Source organism: Acomys russatus, chromosome 24, assembly GCF_903995435.1.
Source record: "Acomys russatus chromosome 24, mAcoRus1.1, whole genome shotgun sequence".
In the NCBI taxonomy this organism is placed as follows: Eukaryota; Metazoa; Chordata; class Mammalia; order Rodentia; family Muridae; genus Acomys; species Acomys russatus.
Genome location: NC_067160.1, coordinates 23809443 through 23828195, shown reverse-complemented (window position 1 = coordinate 23828195; position 18753 = coordinate 23809443). Strand labels below are relative to the sequence as shown.

The following is an 18753-nucleotide window of genomic DNA, read 5'->3' as shown; positions in this document are numbered from 1 at the left end:
CAGGATCTCTCTGTGTTAGCCGTGGCTGTCCTGGACTCTCTGTGTAGACCTGGCTGGCCTCCAACTCACAGCGATCTGCCTGCCTCTGCCTCCGGAGTGCTGGGATTAAAGGTGTGCGCCAGCATGCCCGGCTTGTTCTACCTTTATGCCTATTTTTACAGGTTGTCCTCTAGTGAAATGATGATACCTTCTTGAAAAAAATCTCATGAAAGCAGAGACATAGGAATAACTTAAAACCTGGCCTCTCTATCTGGTTTAAGTCCATGGAACAGTAGGCCAAGGTGTTCAATAAACATCAACCCATGTACCAGTATCTTCTAGATACAAACATTTGTCCTTTCTCAGTATTTTTTTTTTAAATCAATTTCTGAGCAAAGAGGTAGTAGGGAGAATTGCTATAGACTTAATTAATGATCACACTTGTGTGTGATCTGATGCTGGATTATTTTTTTGATAAAGCTATATCTCTTATATTGTGATGCTGTGTTGTTAAAAATACAATGTATTCCTTATATCTTTACTGGGTAACTAATATTTCTCAACATTCATTTCTGTCTGAATGTAAGCTTTACAGATGTAACTATGATTAAAAAAAAATCAAAGATGTGCTCCTATTAGAGCAGTGTTAGCTCTAGAGCTAAGGACCAGAGTCCCAATAAGAAAGAAGACACAAAGAAACATGGAGAGACACAGGAAAGGATTCCATGTCCTGGAGACTGCCTCATCCACAGATAAATCCCTGCTCAAGTAAGTTCTGCTAAATGTCGTGTCTGGTTTGTCTTTTGATAAATTTGTAACAACCGAAAATTGAGCATTCTGAGACTGCTTTCTGCTTATATCTTCATAAGCATTATCCATCAAAAGATCCACTTTGTAGGATTTTGCATCTCGAGACCAATTACTTTAATTGGATCAAAGGCTTAGGAAACAGAAAAATAATTTGCATTGCACTAATATAGGCCTTTGACAGAGTTTTTCTTTCATTTCAGAAAGTTGTGCTCTCTCTCAATCAAGTCATGGCAGAATTACTTACAAGTACCTTCTTTCCTCCCTCAAACTTTGTAATGTGAGAGGCGATTGGTTCTGCCTTGTCTTAGTTACTAAAATGGAATCCAAGTCACAGAATATTTTTATGTAACTTAGTAAAAAGTTATTCTGCACATACCTAGTGAGCTACTCAAGTGACTTTTCAAAAGATTGTATTCTGAGTAAAGCTTACAATTTCATTTGGACTGAAAGCAAAAAAATTAACAGGGCAGACTTCTGTTTTAAGATATTAGGACCAGGCAACCAGGAAGACTCTTTCTGCTGGGCAAAGGCTATTATCTCCTCCCTTCCTCTGCGCACATGGAAGACAGTTGCTTCCGATGAGCAGGTAACTTAGGTCAGGTAAAGAGGGTGTGAAATATTTCCGCTTTCATGCTGTCAGAGCTAGGGTCATAACGCATTCTGAGTTCAGTGCTTCTTGCAGCAAGTCACACCTGGACACTAGATAAGACACTAAGCTGCAGTGACCTCTGTTTTAACATGGCCTTGTGCTGGCTTCTTTATCATGCTTAGAGCTTTCTGATAAATTGCTTATCTCTGTGTGAAGTGCAAAGCCATTAAAAAAATCTTATGTAGAAAGTAAGGTTACTTATCACAGTGTTGTAGTTTGCTATCCTCACTAAAGGGGAAAGACGGTGAATAAATTGAACTAACAGTTAGACAAAAGTACAGGCTTTCAGGTTCCAAGGACAAAATTTATGCTTTCTTTTTACTCAAGAGTTTTTAGTGACAGGCAAAAGAGATGTGGAGCATTGCTTAATTAGCTGGTCACAGCTTTCTTGTAATTGTATCTAAGCATTATGATTTCAGAGCTTATTTCTAAATGTAAAGAACTAAAATGTATGCTCTTTTATTTTCTATATTCTCACAGGACAAATATTTCTAGTTAACTTCTTGTGTCTTTTACAGTTCATGTCTCTTGGATAAATTCTAAAGAAAACACTTTTAAAATTTACCATTTAATATTTACTAGTATGAGTAGCCTTTTAATTTCTCTAAAGACACAATAAATATTCACTGAACAAAGACTGGGGATACAGCTTATGGTATGGCACTTGCCTAACATATGGGACATTTGTTGATCCCAAGAAACACACACACTCACACACACACTCACTCACACACACACACACTCACACACACGTTGCCTGAATGAATGTAAGAATCATGCACACATATCTAGGTTTTTCCAGGTTAATTTAATTTCTACTAGCTAGGAAAGCTAGCCCACTAAGCAGGTACCTTCAGAAGATGAGAACTTATCCCCAAAAGTTTTCACTATGAAGAGTTGTTGATAGTTCCTCTTCTGGAATTTAGAAGTTTCACTACTAAATACATTTCCAAAGATTAAAACTAAGACACATGCTTCCCTTTTCACGTCCTTGTCTAAGTCTCGGCACAGTAGTCACCCTGATGCATTGCTTGCTGGATGCGACCGCTGTGATATGGGACAGCGTCCATATACCGTTCACTTAGTTTTGCTTGTTTTGCATTAGTTAATATAGAATAAAATATGTAATTGATTTCCTTTAAAGATGATTGTGTTTTTTACACTAAACAAGCCTTGTATATCATTAAATAACTCTGTCAAAAGCCTCCAGACACAGAGTCAGAAATCATAATGAAACACATTTCCCTGTTTGATACTTAGGCATAACCTACAAGGTGGAATGCATACACGGTGTAAAATTCAGTTCACTGAATATATTGGGTGCCATTAAGATAAAGGAAAAGATAGGAAAATCATACTCCACCAGCCCATCCTGTTGTACTTTCTTCTATATGCTCCTGGGTCTAAAATACAAAGAAAGGACATATTAAAGCATAAAATGAGCAGCTTTTCAGAAGTATCAATTGGACATTTTGAGCGGTTAATCTGCCTGACCAGGGTGTCCTGCAGCTCAGCCTCCATTTCAGGAGAGAGAGTTATTAAAGTTATTTCAGATCAGTGCCAATGAGTCTATATGGACAAATCAGAGCTGAACCTAATTTCAGAATTTTTTTTCTTAACTCTTCCATGTAGCAGGTCTTGGAATTGTCACACATCTGTGGAAGTATGGCACAAACGAAGCACATGATGTGCAGTGCAGAGGTTGTGCCTTTTTTTTCTTCTTTTTTTTCTTATGGAGTAGTTCAAAACTTAATCATTTATATTTGAAAGTTTTTAGCAAGATGCAAAGACATCACATCTTAAATAAATATTTAGAAATCATAAAATGTAAATGGTCCCTTTTTTTTTTCTAGACTATGTCTTGTGTTGAATTAATAGGTGGACGGACTATTGTAATATCTGGAGTAGATGTGTAGGAAAGTGGCCATGGGGAATTTGGAAGAGCAGGAAGCATAGATAAAGCAAGAGCTTGGAGAAACATCTATGCCATCCAGGAATTTGGCACATCTGTGGGCAAATTTGTTGAAGAACTTCACTTTCCAAATGCAAAGAACGTAATTATAAACATGAGAGACAATGTGAATTCGGTAGTGGGTAAGATGGAATGCGATGACAGTACAGCCTAGAATGCTAATGTTTAGGAAACACTGATAAAGACTCAGAGCAAGGCTATAGTAGTGGAGATAGAATAAAGGATATATTAGAAGCTCAGATAATCAGAAATAATTTTAAGAATTATGGACAAATAGTTCTGGAAACCTCTGCTATGAATAAAGAATGCCTGGAGGATAGGAGTGGAGTTAAGTAGACAGTTGTGAAAGAACCAGAAGCTACACTTGGTGTGGGGCTGTCTTCCTGTACCTGAGCTACATTTCCCGGCTTCCCTTGCAGTGGGACGTAGTCATGTGATAAGGTTTAGAAACTGTGTGAGGAGAAAGAAACAAGCTGTTTGTAGCCCTTCCCATAAAAACACCTCACACAGACAAGCCCCCCCCAATCCTTTTCTTCTTGCTCTAGTTGAATGTTTGTGACTTAGAACCACACATTAAGACAACAGAAATGCCATCAGCTGGGTTTCTGAACAACATTATGGAGCAGAGGGCTCACTCCACACATTGCTTCATTTTTCTCGGGCTTGCTATGAACCATAAATTCCTAGTATAGTAAGCCACCTGAACACTGGAATTTCCTCCTACAACAGTGTTGTTGACTTACCTTGGAGATGCACCAACTAGAGCATAAGGTTTCTATGGGGGTGGTCAACATGACTGCTCAAACAAGCTCAACAAGCACACCAATGGACATGCCAAGGTGGATGGGGAAAAGCCCATGAGGCCACACCCCTACACAAAGGACTATAGGCAACTCAGGAAAGCTGGGAGCTGGAAAGGTAGTCTTTCCCAGGAAAAAAGCATACTGGTTGTCCAGTGATAGATACCCTTGAAAACATACAGACAAGTAACATATATGAGCTGACCGGAATTATAATATAGAATATATATGTATATGCATATGTGTATACAATAACAATTAAGAAAGGAAGAGGTCATGAATTTGAAGGAAAGTGGGGGGTAGTATATGGAAGTGTTTGGTAGGAAGAAATACAATACAAAAAATGTGACCTATAAGTCAGAAGCTCCTGCTGTGTTTTCATTTTCAGAAATCCTTCCAGTGGTTTTAATACACTTTACCTTTGGACAATTCCATGCATACCAGTCTTCCCTGAAATCACATATAGATAGAACTGAGACGTTCTGCACTCTTTTTAGCCACTGCAAGCATATCCGTTCACTGGTCACCCATGTGAGCCAGCTGAAATAATAGTCACTGTAAACAAACCAAAACAGACAACAGTCTCAATCATCAGCTCATTATCACATTTAATAATATCCTCATTTATATTTTCCAAAAGGCAGTTGTTAGTATAGGATACATATTCAGTAGATAAGGAAAACAAACGTTCTCTAGGGGAGAGTACTTAAATAGACCTGCTGGCTAAAATAAATAAAAGCTTACTCATCCAAGGAAATTATTTTGTACTTGAGTTTTCTGCCTATTTTGTAAAAAATAATATGTAAGGGCAAAATGATTTATCTATTTAAGAGCGATAAAAGTGTTAAAATTTTTATGATGTGCCCATAATCTAATTTTTTCCATTTTTTTCCTTCGTGCAGAGGGAGCCAAGTATGAGGAAAAGATCATTTTTGTCTCCAGATGGGTTCATGGTGGAAGCTAAGTTTTAGCTGTCATCTTGGTCAAGGGTTGAAATAATATTAATAATAATCAGATGACGTAAATAGCTTCAATGTTGTTTATAACCTACTTAAGTGTCTGTGAATAGCTGTGATCATTATACATGTCTGTGAATGAAAATTTATAGCCAAAACTGTAGAACTTTAAAATTTTCCATAGAGCTAGAAAGAACTTAGGGCTCAAATTCTGACCTCACAATATCCAACATCAGTGAAATTATTTAGACATGTAGTCCCTTGTTTCTGTATAAATTTGAAATACTAATGTACTGATTTGAATATGTAAAGATGAGCTGAGAGTGATAAAGATGGATCTTGACTCATGCGCTGTTCCCACCATTACTTTTGACACATAAGAAAATTTCTATTGGGACTCTAGGTGAGAGAGGTAAGGCAGAATGGGGAAATAGAAGGATCCAGAGGGTCCTAGAAACCTACAAGAAGACCATTAAGACTGGTGGATCTGGACCCAGGCGAGTCAGCTCAAACTATTGTACCAACCAAGGACAATGCATGCAGTAAACCTAGAACCTCTATCCAGACCTAGCCAATGGATAGCACATTCTCCATGATTATGTGGAGAGTGGGGACTGCCTCTGACATGAACTCGGGCATCCCCTATTTGACCACTTCCCCTTGGTGGGGAGACCTGGTGATACTCAGAGGTAGAATAAGCAGGCTACCAGGAAGAGACTTGATAGGCTGTGATCTCATAGTGGGGGATGAGGTCCCCTTCTGTCACAGATCTAGGGGGAGGGGAATATCACGAAAGAGGGAGGGAGGGGGAATGGGAAGACACAAGTGAGGGGATAACAATTGAGATATAATCTGAATAAATTACTTAAATAAAAACTAAAGAAGAAGAAGAAGAGAAGGAGGAGGGGCAGGAGGGAGAGGGAGAAACAGCTGCAAAGTACATACAATGAAACAGGAAACAAATTAAACAATTAAACAAGGAAGTCAAGCTATCAAAGAAATGAGAGACAGGAAAGGAGCAGTTATGTCACCTGATTCATTGTCTATTTGTGTGAAAAAATTTTCCCCATTATGTGTCCGTTCAAACTGCAAGTGTCTCAGAACATGATGCTCTGAAAAGGTTCGGACCAAGGTGCTCTCCTCTCCCTCCATCCGACTTCCTCTACGGCCATTTCAGGTTAGCCCCAGTGCTTCCTCTAGATTACAAAAAACGACCACTTCTTCAAACAAAAGCTAGTCCAGTCTTTCTCGTCCCATTCATCAGGACCAAGTCACATGCTTACCACTTTCCTTGTCATTTGTTTGCTACACTAGATTCAGTATGACACCCCAAAACATTCAGAAACGTGACACAAAACATTAACAGAGATATGTTCAGAGAGAAGCCTGCTCTCTCACTTGGGCGTCATGCCTAGATTATCTTTATGCCTTAATCCAGAGGTAGATGAAGGCTGACGGTGTCATAATAAGAACAAAACACTGAATCAATCAACCATGCATTCAAGAAATAGACACATTGTCGTGTACATAAAGTTCATTAAAGAAATTGGCTTAACAAATGAAACTTTAAGGGAAAGCCTGAAGGAGAAACTCAGTCTACTGGAGAAAAATGGCAGCAGCCCTACTGTATGAGAAAGCCATCGCCACTGCGCAGACTACTAAAAACAGTTAAGACACTATAAAGGAAAGTGTGGTGAAGCTGGGTGTGGTGGCGCACGCCTGTAATCCCAGCACTCGGGAGGCAAAGGCAGGTGGATTGCTGTGAGTTCGAGGCCAGCCTGGTCTACAAAGTGAGTCCAGGACAGCCAAGGCTAACACAGAGAGACCTTGTCTCAGAAAAAAAAAGTGAAGTATTTGATTTGAATGTTTTACTTTTTCAAAACAGCTTGAGATGCTATCAGAAACACAGAAGTTGTAAAACAGAATAGATTAAACAATTTGACAGTGGTCAGGCAGAAGTTTAAAAAATTCACTGCCTCTTGTTTGTTTGTTTGTTTTTCACACTTAAGATTTTTTCTTTTATAATGTGTTTGTTCATTTGTTTTTCTCCTTTTGGGGAATTATCAAACCTTGTCTTTTAAATGAATATAAAAAGGTAGGGTTAAACCGAAGAAAAGTGTGTGTGTGTGTGTGTGTGTGTGTGTGTGTGTGTGTGTGTGTGTGTGTGTGTGTGTTTAATCATCTATTTGAGTTTCCATTAACCAGGTTGTTGTGAGCAGTCATTTGACTCTGTCTGACTCTCCTTGGTGTCGCTGGAGAAGATGCAAGCCCTCTGTGCTAGGCAGGTAAAGTTCTTAGAACCCTTTATTTTTTTTAACCAAATTCAAAAAGAAAGACACAGAGAACTGACTTAGTCCTAGACGGTTGCTATAATCAAGGTCAGACAGGTGTATCTGAGACACGCTAGAGAAGTGAGAACAGTTCATTTCTGGTGGCACTCAGAGGAAGGATAGCAGGTTACCAAGAAGAGACTTGATACCCTATGAGCATATGCAGGGGGAGGAAATCCCCCTCAGGAACAGTCATAGGGGAGGGGAATAAGGAGAAAATGGGAGGGAGGGAAGAATGGGAGGATACAAGGCATGAGATAACCATTGAGATGTAACAATAATAAATTAATAAAAAAAATTTTTAAAAATGAATTTATTTTTGCTGGGAGTGGTGTCCTGCACCTTCAATTCCATTACTCAGGAGGCAGAGGCAAGTGGAACTCTGTGAATTTGAGGTCACCCTGGTATACAGAGTGAATTCCAGGACAGTCAGGCCTCTGATTCACAGAGAAATCCTGCCTTGAAAAATCAAAGCACTCCCTCACAAATTATTTTTGATTATGTATATTCATTGGTCTGAATGTAGGTTTGGGCACATGGGTCCAGTGCCAGCAGAGGCAAGAAGAGTGCATCAGACCTATGGGGGTACTGGGAAGTAGACTTCAGTCTCCTGTAAGAGCTCTGAGCCTTCTCTGTAGCCCAAAGGCTTCACTTTCCTGTCAGGGAATAGTTTCTTCACGTATGATTCTGCAGCTAGATAACCAAAACAATCTACTTCAGAGGCAGCACTAGGTGCTCTAGAAGGATTGCCTTGTCTGGCTTAGGATGCCCTAGGATGCACATAGATCCAGGAACCGTGGCTTGAGGGAAAGCAGACCCGACTGTAAAGGGGTCATGCTGAAGGCTTGGTGAACTTTCCAACGTGGACATTGGTACCAAGTTTACATTTCTACCTCCGAGGAAAACCCCAGGAAGCTTTGGATTCGTCACCATGGTCACCTTTAAATGAGTCACAGGGTTATTTCAGAAACTAGTTCAAGAAACTTATTTGTGACTTTTAATTTGCATGCATCTTGCTTGTTAATTTCGGGCTTCTGGCCCGTGTATCTTCAGCCCGCCCTGGCAAAGAAGCCTAAACTAAGTTCAATATGTTAGCATCTGAGATCACTGACCTCGAAGCTATCATTTCAGGAACTGGTATTTCCATAGGGCCCACATGCTGTGGGTAGGTGGTATCAACAATAAAGACACGAACAACAGGATTCTTCGCTCCAGCCTGCCAAGAAAATGGACATTTTCAATCTGTTACAATTTTACTTACTGTCAATATTTTAAAGACACTTTAGGACTTCAGGCATGTTTTAATAAGCAAGTAAAGCTAGGTATATTACAGTTGAAGATGTTCTGCATTAGCGGCCAAGAACTTGGCTTCTATTTTACTTGCAAAGTGATTACCATTGTTCTATCACAGAGTTAAATGTATTCCAGCTGTTTCGTAAGAGACGTGATTCATAGGAAAAATAACTATGGAGATGAAGTACACGTTTGCCGCCCATGCTCTGTGCTGATTTTCCAGGCAGGTGTGTTTCGTTATTGTTAAGCTGATAATACACAAAGAACCTATGTGCCCCGAAGAGTAGGGAGAAGATCTGTTTGAAAGAGACTAGAAAGGAGAACTAAACGAAACTTACTTTTTTGCCTTTGCCAAACAACTGGGATTGAATGACCGGATGGCTCACCCTCCCAGTGGCCTCACTACCCACTAGCATTGCTTCCTTCCCAGAGGATAATGGAAATCTCACTATCAAAGAAGGGGTCCATGGGATTTTATACTGTTTTTATGTTTTGGTTTGGTTTGGTTTGGTTTTTTGTGCTACTCTATGCCTAAAATTTGATTTGCACTACAGTATATACCTGATGCCTAGGCACTATCTTTGAATTGATGTTATTTTACTTTAGGAAGAATCTTGCAGCTGAAATAAAATTTGAACCTACGAAGTTCAGGAGTACAGTGTTCAATGACTCAAGGCTGTATGCGTTCATCTAAATCAGCTGCTCTCATCTTTCCTAATGTTTCAGCCCTTTTATATAGGTCTTTATGATGTGGTGATCCCCAACCATGAAATTATTTTCATTGGTCCTTCATAGCTGTAATGTTTTTTTTAATGAATTGTAATGTTAATGTCTGTGCTTTCGGATGGTCTTAGGCAACCCTTGTGGAATGATGAGTGCATTGTCCCCAAAGTGGTCATGACCTACAGGTTGAGAACTGCTGATCTGAAATCTTTCTTGAGACTTATTAGGTTCTCTGGAATTTTCTCATCCCTCTGTCATGTGCTATAGGTTTTACTGTCCCTAGTCTATAAAGAAACATGAAGACTTAGGTACACATTTCCAGATCAGTGGCAGTCACACCTCAGTTCTGAGCACCGTCACCTCTTCTTGCTCACCTTGATTCTTCAGAACATTCCAGATCTTTACACTTTGGATCCCAAGTATCAGGCTTTTCACTTCCAAGCATCTCCAACTTTGCATTTTTTTTTTTCCCTACACAGTCCTTGAGGGGACTTATATCTCAACACTTATTTCCTATCTTCTCCCTTTTTTTAAGTGACTTTTAAGATAAACATTATAATTCTACTTCCCTTTCTCTGGAGTGTCTTTGGCTTGTTTCAAAAGCCACTTTTGCAAATGCCACATCCATCCTGTCTTATCTAGGGGCCCACTGGAGTCATTCCTGAATAGGGTTTGGCAAGTAAAAGCACTAGGAGCTACGTATATAAAAAGCACACATTCTAGAAAATATCCATTTTTTTTTAACATGAGATAAATTCTTTTCCTGATTTTCCTCTTTCACATCTTTATCTGAATTCACAATAGGTTACAATGCTTCCTCCCTGTTGATCAGCCATTTGGATGCACACTCAGGTCCTTCTCCTCTAGTCTTGGAATGGAATAAAAAGCATGCATACTTCTTCATCCCTTCATCACTGGAATGCCTTGCCTGGCCACAGGGGAAGAGGATAAACTCAGCCCTGATTGGACCTTATGAGCTGGGGTGGGGGGGTGGGGACCGTCCCTTTTTGAGGAATAAGCGAAGAGGTATAAGGAGGCATGGTGAAACTGGGAGGAGAGGAGAGAGAGGAGAGAAGAGACCAGGATGTAAAGTGAACAAATAAATACATGAATTTAAAAAAAGGTGAAAATAAGTATACATGATGTTTATTTTCATTAATTGCCTTAGGGAAGAACTGAAGACTCATAACCTTCATTTACCTGCCTATAAAAGATCTTAGCATGTGCCTGTCGCTACCTGACAAAGACATCAGATTCAATATTTGAATTTCCCTTTCTGGCTTGCATTTACATGAGAATTTAAGAGGAATTGTGAAACAGAACTTTACCCTGAATTTGGAACATTATATATATATATATATATATATATATATAATTAAAACTAAGTTAAGCTTGTTTTTCCTCCATGATCTAGACCATATGTTTTTTTCAAAGATTCTGCAATAGACTTTGCAAAGACTACTTCTTCCAGCATAGCCAGATGTCCAAAGCAACACATGTCCACATAAACAATAGAGCACAGTACAGTGTTTGCTTGATATCGCACTAGGACAAGGAGCTTTCCAAATGTGTTGTTCCCGCCTCTATTCATGGTAATGATTGCTCACTTTGACATCAAGGGGATGAAGGCCTTTATTAAAAGCATCTAGGGCTGGAAAAATGGTTCAGTGGTTAAGAGCAAGTACTGTTCTTCCAGAGGACCTGGGTTCAAGTCCAGCACCCACATCCAGCAGTTCACAGCCACAGAGGGGTCCAACACTTTTATCCCCTTTGGGCACCTTATCATGTTCACATACCTACACACAGATGCACATAATTAAAAATAATAAAAATAAAATATTAAAAGCATCTCACATACCTTTGGGTACGGAATATTTATTGTTCTGGGATACTGTCCATCACCATAATAGGAATAGGCAATAATTGGTATGTCCGAATCATTAAATTCTACATATGCCAAAAATTTTCCATTTGGAGACCACCAAAGAGCATATTTTGTACCAAGCATTTCTTCTGAAAAAATAAGTATTTGCATATTGTTTACAATTATAGTTTATTCTTAAAATCATTGTTAATACTTCGAAACAAATATTTTGTACTCAAATGATGTTTTTAATGTGTATTAACATATCCCATACTTTGGTTATTAAAAAAAATACTGCGAATTAAGAGGAACAGTTTAAGCCTCATTCTACATCAAATGTCAATTAGTCTTGTTAGTAATTGCTGCTAACCAGAAATGTAACATTTAAAATTAATAATAAACACATAAGTATTAATTAATTTTCTCCTAAGGGCAATCAAAAAATTAACCTAAAGTAGCCCAAATTAACTATACTACAGACTTAGGTAGAAAAGACAGGCTAGTAAGTAGTCAATACCTAAAGTGGACAAAGTAGGCTGTGATTTTACTGACAGGTGACATTACCAGTGAAGGCTGAGTTTCATTCCTAAGAAGCTTTTCAAGCCAGGGTTAATTTGTGCATGTGTGTAAAAATATGCACATACATATTTCTTTTTAAGAAAGGGACTAGCAGAAGAGAGACTAGAAAACCTCTTAAAGTCCAATTAAGTCCTGTGTCCTACATGACCTAGAATAAGGATAAAATCCAAGAATGAGTCAGCACCAAAAACTAAGAATATTTCTTACAAAATAATGTAGTTGTTTAGCTCTGGGGGGGATTTCTTTAATTTTTTTTCTTTTTTCCTTTGATTGCTTTTTACCTTACTTTTTTATTTAAATAATTTATTCCAATTACATCTCGATTGTTAGCCCCTTGTTTATTCCTGCTTTCCCCTCCATCCCTAGGCCTCTGACAGAAAAGGACCTCCTCCCTCACCATATGATCACAGCCTATCAGTTGGAATTTCTTTCTTAAGCAAAACAAACTAGGGATAATACATTAACTTCATAAATAAGGACCATACACTTCTTGGAATATAAATTGTCTGCACTTTATATAATATATAGATTTCACCAGTCTCTGACAATAATACTTTATTCTTTAAGAGGAGTCACGTTCTATTCATAACCTATTAACAGTTTTCAGAAGGACAGTCACCCATTTAAAAAAAGATTTCATTCAATTCATTCTTACTGAATACATGAAATCATTTTTAATTATAAGCTTAATACATCAGCAGTAAAAAAGAAATATAGCTTACCTTCATAAACCCAGTCTGGGATTCCATTAAATATTTTATTTTCTCTTCCAGTGTAAGTTATTTGAAAAGGTGGGTCTTCTGGTCTTTGTTTCAAATAAATATTATTTTGATAGACATATGCCTAGAAATGGTAAAAAATTAATTAATAAGGGAAAATTCCTCAACAATTACAGAACAATAAACATTTAATTATTTACCTACTGTCTTTTAAAGGGCTGGAAATTCATGTGCAAAATAATTCACAACTAAAATAACTTAACAGGTTAAAAATATAATCAATATACATTAACATTAATTATGATTTTAAAAATCTGCATCAAATAAATAATTTCTACTGCAATATAGTTATTTTATTATCTAATAAGTAATTGTGCATATTGATAGGCAGTCAAATAAATCCCTGAATATTAATAGCTAGCCAGATCTAATCTTTATTTAGAGTCCTTAAATAAGAGCTTGGACAAAATTTCATGTTGTCTGAAGCTAGTCTGGGAAACTTGTGAAAACCATATTTTTCCTGAGTTTTCTGGCACAACGCATTCTGGCTGAGTATAAGGATAAAGTTTTTGACTGCGATATTTAAAGAAGTCTATCCATGAGCTTGAGATTTTGTGGAATTCTCAAACGGGTTTCAATTTATCCAAACTCTTCCCGTTTTTAGCCGCTGAAATAGTCATGATGTATCTTTTCTTCTCTTTTTTTCTTTTTCTTTTCTTTTTTCTTTTTTTCTTTTTTTCCTTTTAGGCAGGGAAATTTAACAAAGGCCAAAATCAAATGGCTCCTCTTTTATTTAAATGATTAAACACTTCTATAATCTAAACACTTACTAATTTACTCCCAACAGGCGACCAGCATAGATACTGAATTGGACGAGGGAGCTCATATCCTCTTACAAATTCCCTAGAAAGAAAGGAAGGAAGAAAGAAAAGTAAATGTATTAAAAAAACACACAACAACTCTTGGTGTTCAACATAAAAAATTTTCATAGGCATAATAATTAAACAAACCATTAAAATTAGGGACATCTATATGGAATAGTCCCACTTCTAAAAGCTCAGAATAGACGTACGTGGGACGAAGGCTTTAAAGCCATGCACAGTGAGTGGCTAATATCCTCCCGTTGGTTGTTTAAAAGTCACCTAACTTCTGTGTTTAGACTTTCACGGTGAAGTAAATGGATAACACACCTACAGACTGGGTTGTCTAGAAATCATCTAATAGTGTCTCTCTGTTTTATAGAAGAATATCGTAAGACACAGATATGATAATGACTCAAATATTGCATTGCTAGTTCTTGGGCAAACCCCAAATAAAGCTCAAGTCATTTAACCCCTGAGACTGTAAAATTTGCACACACCAGACTAAGATGGTCCCTGACGTGCCTTCCAGCTCTGAGTTTCTATAATTGTGCTCAAGTGTAATATGTGCTCTTCCACATTCCCATTCAGAACCCCCATCGCTGTGAATGCATATGAATTTCAAATTCTTGAAAATAAGATGCCATTTGACAATCTACCCAGGGATCTGACTTGAAATCAGAAAAGGAAAGGAACATCTGATCTCAAGCAAAACTGAAAAACAGATCGTATATTGGGCAGTGTGCCTTAAGCTTGCAAAGTTCTCCACCCATGGGCAAAATTGCAGATATTTTATTGGCCAAAAAAAAAAATCTCACATCGATGCTTAGAGGCCCTCTGCAAGCTTCGGCTAAGTGAATTGCCGCTGTGGAGCTCGTGCAGCTTTTCAGTGAGAACACATCAAGTGTTTCTGTCCTAGAGAATCCTAAGCTGCCATGCGGAAAGGTGGACTGCTGAAAGTCACCTTAGAGGTCTCATCAAGACTGTTTCTGTGGGACAGCAAGGCAATGCCTACTCCTAAGGCCAGTTTGAAGATATTTAAAGATGTTTTTCTTTTCTGCAAACAGCCTGTCCACCTTGAGCCTCATATTTGTCTGTAAGTTCTACCCTCCCCACTCCCTCACACTTAAACACTTGGGAAGACCTGTACTACACTTTATCTTAATTGAATTTATTACATCGCACAGAACAACACCTAACAATGAGGGAAAATATGATCTTATTCTTCTCAGAAGAAGAACATTTTGAATGTTGCATTGCAGTGGGAATTCTGGCAGCCAGAGGGACAATACATGAACACCAGACACACGAGAGGTGAAAGATCCAGTGGAGATGTAAGGATGTAGTACAGGTACTGAGGCAGAAGTCTTTTTTTTTTTTTAATCTGGTTTATAATTCTGTATCAAGTTCACATTACTTTTGACTGACATTGTGACACTGCCTAAGTTTTCTCTACGGAGTACAATGAAGCTATGCAATGACACAAACAGTGACAAGCTGCAAATCCAATCGCATGCCTCTTTGTGACTAGAAAGCCACCTGACTTGCCATTTTGTGTTTTTATGTGTCGTTAATGTCAAGAAAGACGGAGAAAGAGGATGCGTTGTAATAGCTGTTACCTGTGAATTCATACCTTGCTTAAACCAGAGTACTCTGTTTCTAGACATAGTTTTTTTCATACGGTTGAATTTTGATCATGCTTTCCCCCAAAACCTATCCTACCTCTCTGCCATGCAACTTGATGTTCTCTTTGTTCAAAAAGCATAAAAATGAACAAATAAGACAAAAAAATGCCAACGTAACACGCAAAGTCCACAACAACAACAACAAAAGCTATGAAATTTGTTGTGTGATGATCAGCTACTTCTGGGCACGAAGCCTACTCTAGAGTGTGGTTGATATATACTAGCGACACTCCGCTGGGGAAAAGTGGGTATCAACTGCAAGTAGCTTTCCGGTTAGAGGTTTTCATAGTCTTCAGAGGTAGAGACATGGTATTAATGGTATTCAATCAAAACTTGGCTTTCAACCAATTCACCATCTCCAACTAAAATGATATTGTCTTACCTGGCCAAAAAATATCTGGCAAATTAAATAGTTTTTAAGAAATAGGAGACACACACATAAATCCACACATTAAAAAAAAACTGGTTTGACTACACTTACTGCAGACGGGCTAAATAAGTAATATAGTTGCAGGACATAAATCGTATCTAAGCTATTCTTAAGAAATTAATAATCATCGTTTTACTTGGGAATGTTTTCATTTGGATACTTTTCAAGTGAACTTCAACATCAAGAATTTTTAAACGATTTAAAAAACAAAACAAAACAAGGACACGATTAAAGCCCGAATAAAACTTATCTGCATGGCTACAGTTCCCATCTTGGCAGACTGAAGGGTTCTGAGGAGTGAGCTTGGTTCTTGCAGCTCATTTGCATTTTTTCTTTATATGCTTTTCAGGCTATAGAGCTCTGTAAATACGTCTTGCCTAATGGTGGTATTGAGACAGAAAAGAAGCTCCAAATTCACTAGATCAACTGGGACTATGTTTTAAAAACCAGGTCTTGTGTCTTCCCTGAACATTTAAATAAAGAGATGACCAAACAAACAAAACAAAAAAGGTCTTTGCTTGACAAAAGAGGAAATAGACCAGAAGAGGCTTTTCAATACCTCGTCAAGACATATAATTATTTTTACTTTTTATATAACAGCAAAGAAGGTATCATATTAAGATGAGTAACTAAACTAATCCATTTCCTCAATTAGCGAGAGTGAGTTTTCTAAAGCGCAAATCTGATCATGTCATTTCCTATAAAATCCTTCAGTGGTTTTTCCTTTTGTCATCAAAAATAGATCCGAACTCCTTTTAATGGTTACCTAGTCATTGGAACCTATTTCCAGTTCCCAACACCTTTTCAACCCCATCCACCATCCCCAAGGAGGGAGCTCTCCTCTCATCAGTTGAAGTGAGATATTTAAGGCTTTTTTTTTTTTTTTTTTTTTTTTTTTTTTTTTAAACACTATGTTCTCTCTGCCTGGAAGCCATTATACACTCTTCTGTCTAGAATGCTGCCCTTCAATCTTCCTGTACATTCGTTTTTTTTTTTTTTCTTTTAACTGTTAACTGTTTCGTGTAGTTAGAATGTACATAAAAATAAAGAAAATAACATATAAATGGCAATCTCTATTCTTTCTATAATTAAGAGATACTTAACACTTTAAGCATTAAAGTAAGTATTTTGCCATGTTAAGAAAATCAGTTTTAAATCAATGAGTGTCCGTACATTTGTGTGTATCCAGACAGTGGCTGTTGCTGTACCTCCCTTCTCCTGCCTCTTTCTAATGCAGTGAGCACCATCCTTAAAACAGTCTCATTCCCATACGCTATAACAAATATTTTTATTACATGTGTTTATTTCCATAAATAGCACATCTATAATTTCCCTTTTGAAATTAGGAAAACTGAAGATCTTTTGTACGTAAAATGCATAATAGTTGTCAAATAAACAGATGACTGTGTGGTAGGAGAGCTGTCCTATTTTGTGGATGGACACTTATTGCAAACTACACAGGTGCTGTCAGTAGCAAGAGAACATAGTCTTAAAATCAGAGCTTAAGCCTTAGAAGGAAGCCACGTTCACGTGGTGGCGATGCTTTACCCGTTCTGAAGGTTGTAGATGTAGTATGTCGCTGTGTATGAGTACCGCCATATCTGTCAGGAGGAGGGGCAAAGAAGAAGACAAAGCTTTAAAAGCTCATTCACATCATACTATGCCAGGACAGATGCTCACTGGGCTCTAGAGAAGACGTGTGTCAGTGCAAAGCAGGCTTTCATTCGCTTTTGCAGTCTACTTTTGCGCTGTGTCTCCAGGTCCCAGAGGGCGCCTCCGTGTGACCTAACTTTCACTTCATCGTTTTGGGATTCTGTTTCTTACAGGGCTTTCAATCTCTCTCTCTCTTTTTTTCCCTGTTTTTTGTTTGTTTGTTTGTTTAGTTTTTTTTTTCATTTTTATTATTTTATTCATATTACATCTCGATTGTTAGCCCTTCCCCTGTTTCCTCCCATTCTTCCCTCCCTCCCACTTCCCCCCTTCTCCCCTCCCCTATGTCTGTGATTGAGGGAGACCTTCTCCCCCTATATATGCTCTTAGAATATCGAGTCTCTTCTTGGTAACTTGCTATCCTTCCTCTGAGTGCCACCAGGCCTCCCCATCCAGGGAACGTGGTCAGAAAAGGTGTGACAGTCAGATCTCACTCTCCACTCAACGGTGGAGAATATCATGATCGTCGGCTAGGTCTTGGTAGGGGTTCGAAGCTTACTGCCTATATTCTCCTTGGCTGGTGCCTTAGTTTGAGGAGGACCCCAGGACCCAGATCTGCCTGTCATAAAGTTCTTCTTGTAGGTTTCCAGGACCCTGTGGGTCCTACTATTTCCTTATTCTTCCATGTTACTCTTGCCTAAAGTCTCAATAGGATGTCCTCTCCTCTGACCCACTTTCTTGGTAAGTAAAGTTTTTCATGGTACATATCCCTTGGACTAGTGTTTTGATATAAGTGAGTATATACCATTTGTCTCTTTTTGCTTCTGGGTTAGGGTTAGGGTCAAAAACTCAAATGACACCACGTGTTGGCGAGGATGTGGAGAGAGAAGAACACTCCTTCATTGCTGGTGGGAATGCAAACTAGTACAACCACTTTGGAAAGCTATCTGGTGCTTTCTCAGAAAAATGGGAATAGGGCCTCCTCAAGACTCAGCTATCCCACTCTTTGGAATATACCCAGAAAATGCCCTATCACACAACAGAGACATATGCTCAACCATGTTCATAGCTGCTTTATACATAATAGCCAGAACATGGAAACAGCCTAAGTGTCCCTCAGTAGAAGAATGGACTAAGAAACTGTGGTACATTTACACGATGGAATACTACTCAGCTATTAAAAACAAGGAATTCCCGAAATTTGTGGACAAATGGATTGATCTAGAAATTATTATAATGAGTGAGTTCACCCAGGGGCTTTCAATCTCTTAAGGAGCTCCATTAAGCTGAAATACATATTTTTGAGGATTTGGGTCCTCAGGGCCTGGGCTGCCAGAGAATAAGCCCCTGGACATCCTGGTAGTGGGCAGAATGGCTTAGTAGGCAACTTTATCTGGGGAAGATCTGATAAGTGCAGTCAAAACAATAGATTTGTGATCTCGAAAGAACTACTA

General features: G+C 38.3%; 1 protein-coding gene across 1 annotated transcript in view; it reads right to left on the bottom strand.

The window, feature by feature from the left end:
* Positions 1-17248, bottom strand: part of Fap (fibroblast activation protein alpha) — a 50040-nt gene extending 32792 nt beyond the window's left edge. The window contains exons 1-7 of the mRNA XM_051167100.1: positions 17198-17248; positions 13505-13582; positions 12678-12798; positions 11371-11525; positions 8609-8712; positions 4630-4765; positions 2797-2841 (exon numbers count right to left, since the gene is read on the bottom strand). Coding sequence (XP_051023057.1) covers positions 2797-2841; positions 4630-4765; positions 8609-8712; positions 11371-11525; positions 12678-12798; positions 13505-13582; positions 17198-17248 — 690 coding nt within the window. The remainder of the gene's footprint in view (positions 1-2796; positions 2842-4629; positions 4766-8608; positions 8713-11370; positions 11526-12677; positions 12799-13504; positions 13583-17197) is intronic.
* Between the last annotated feature and the right edge of the window lie 1505 nt (positions 17249-18753).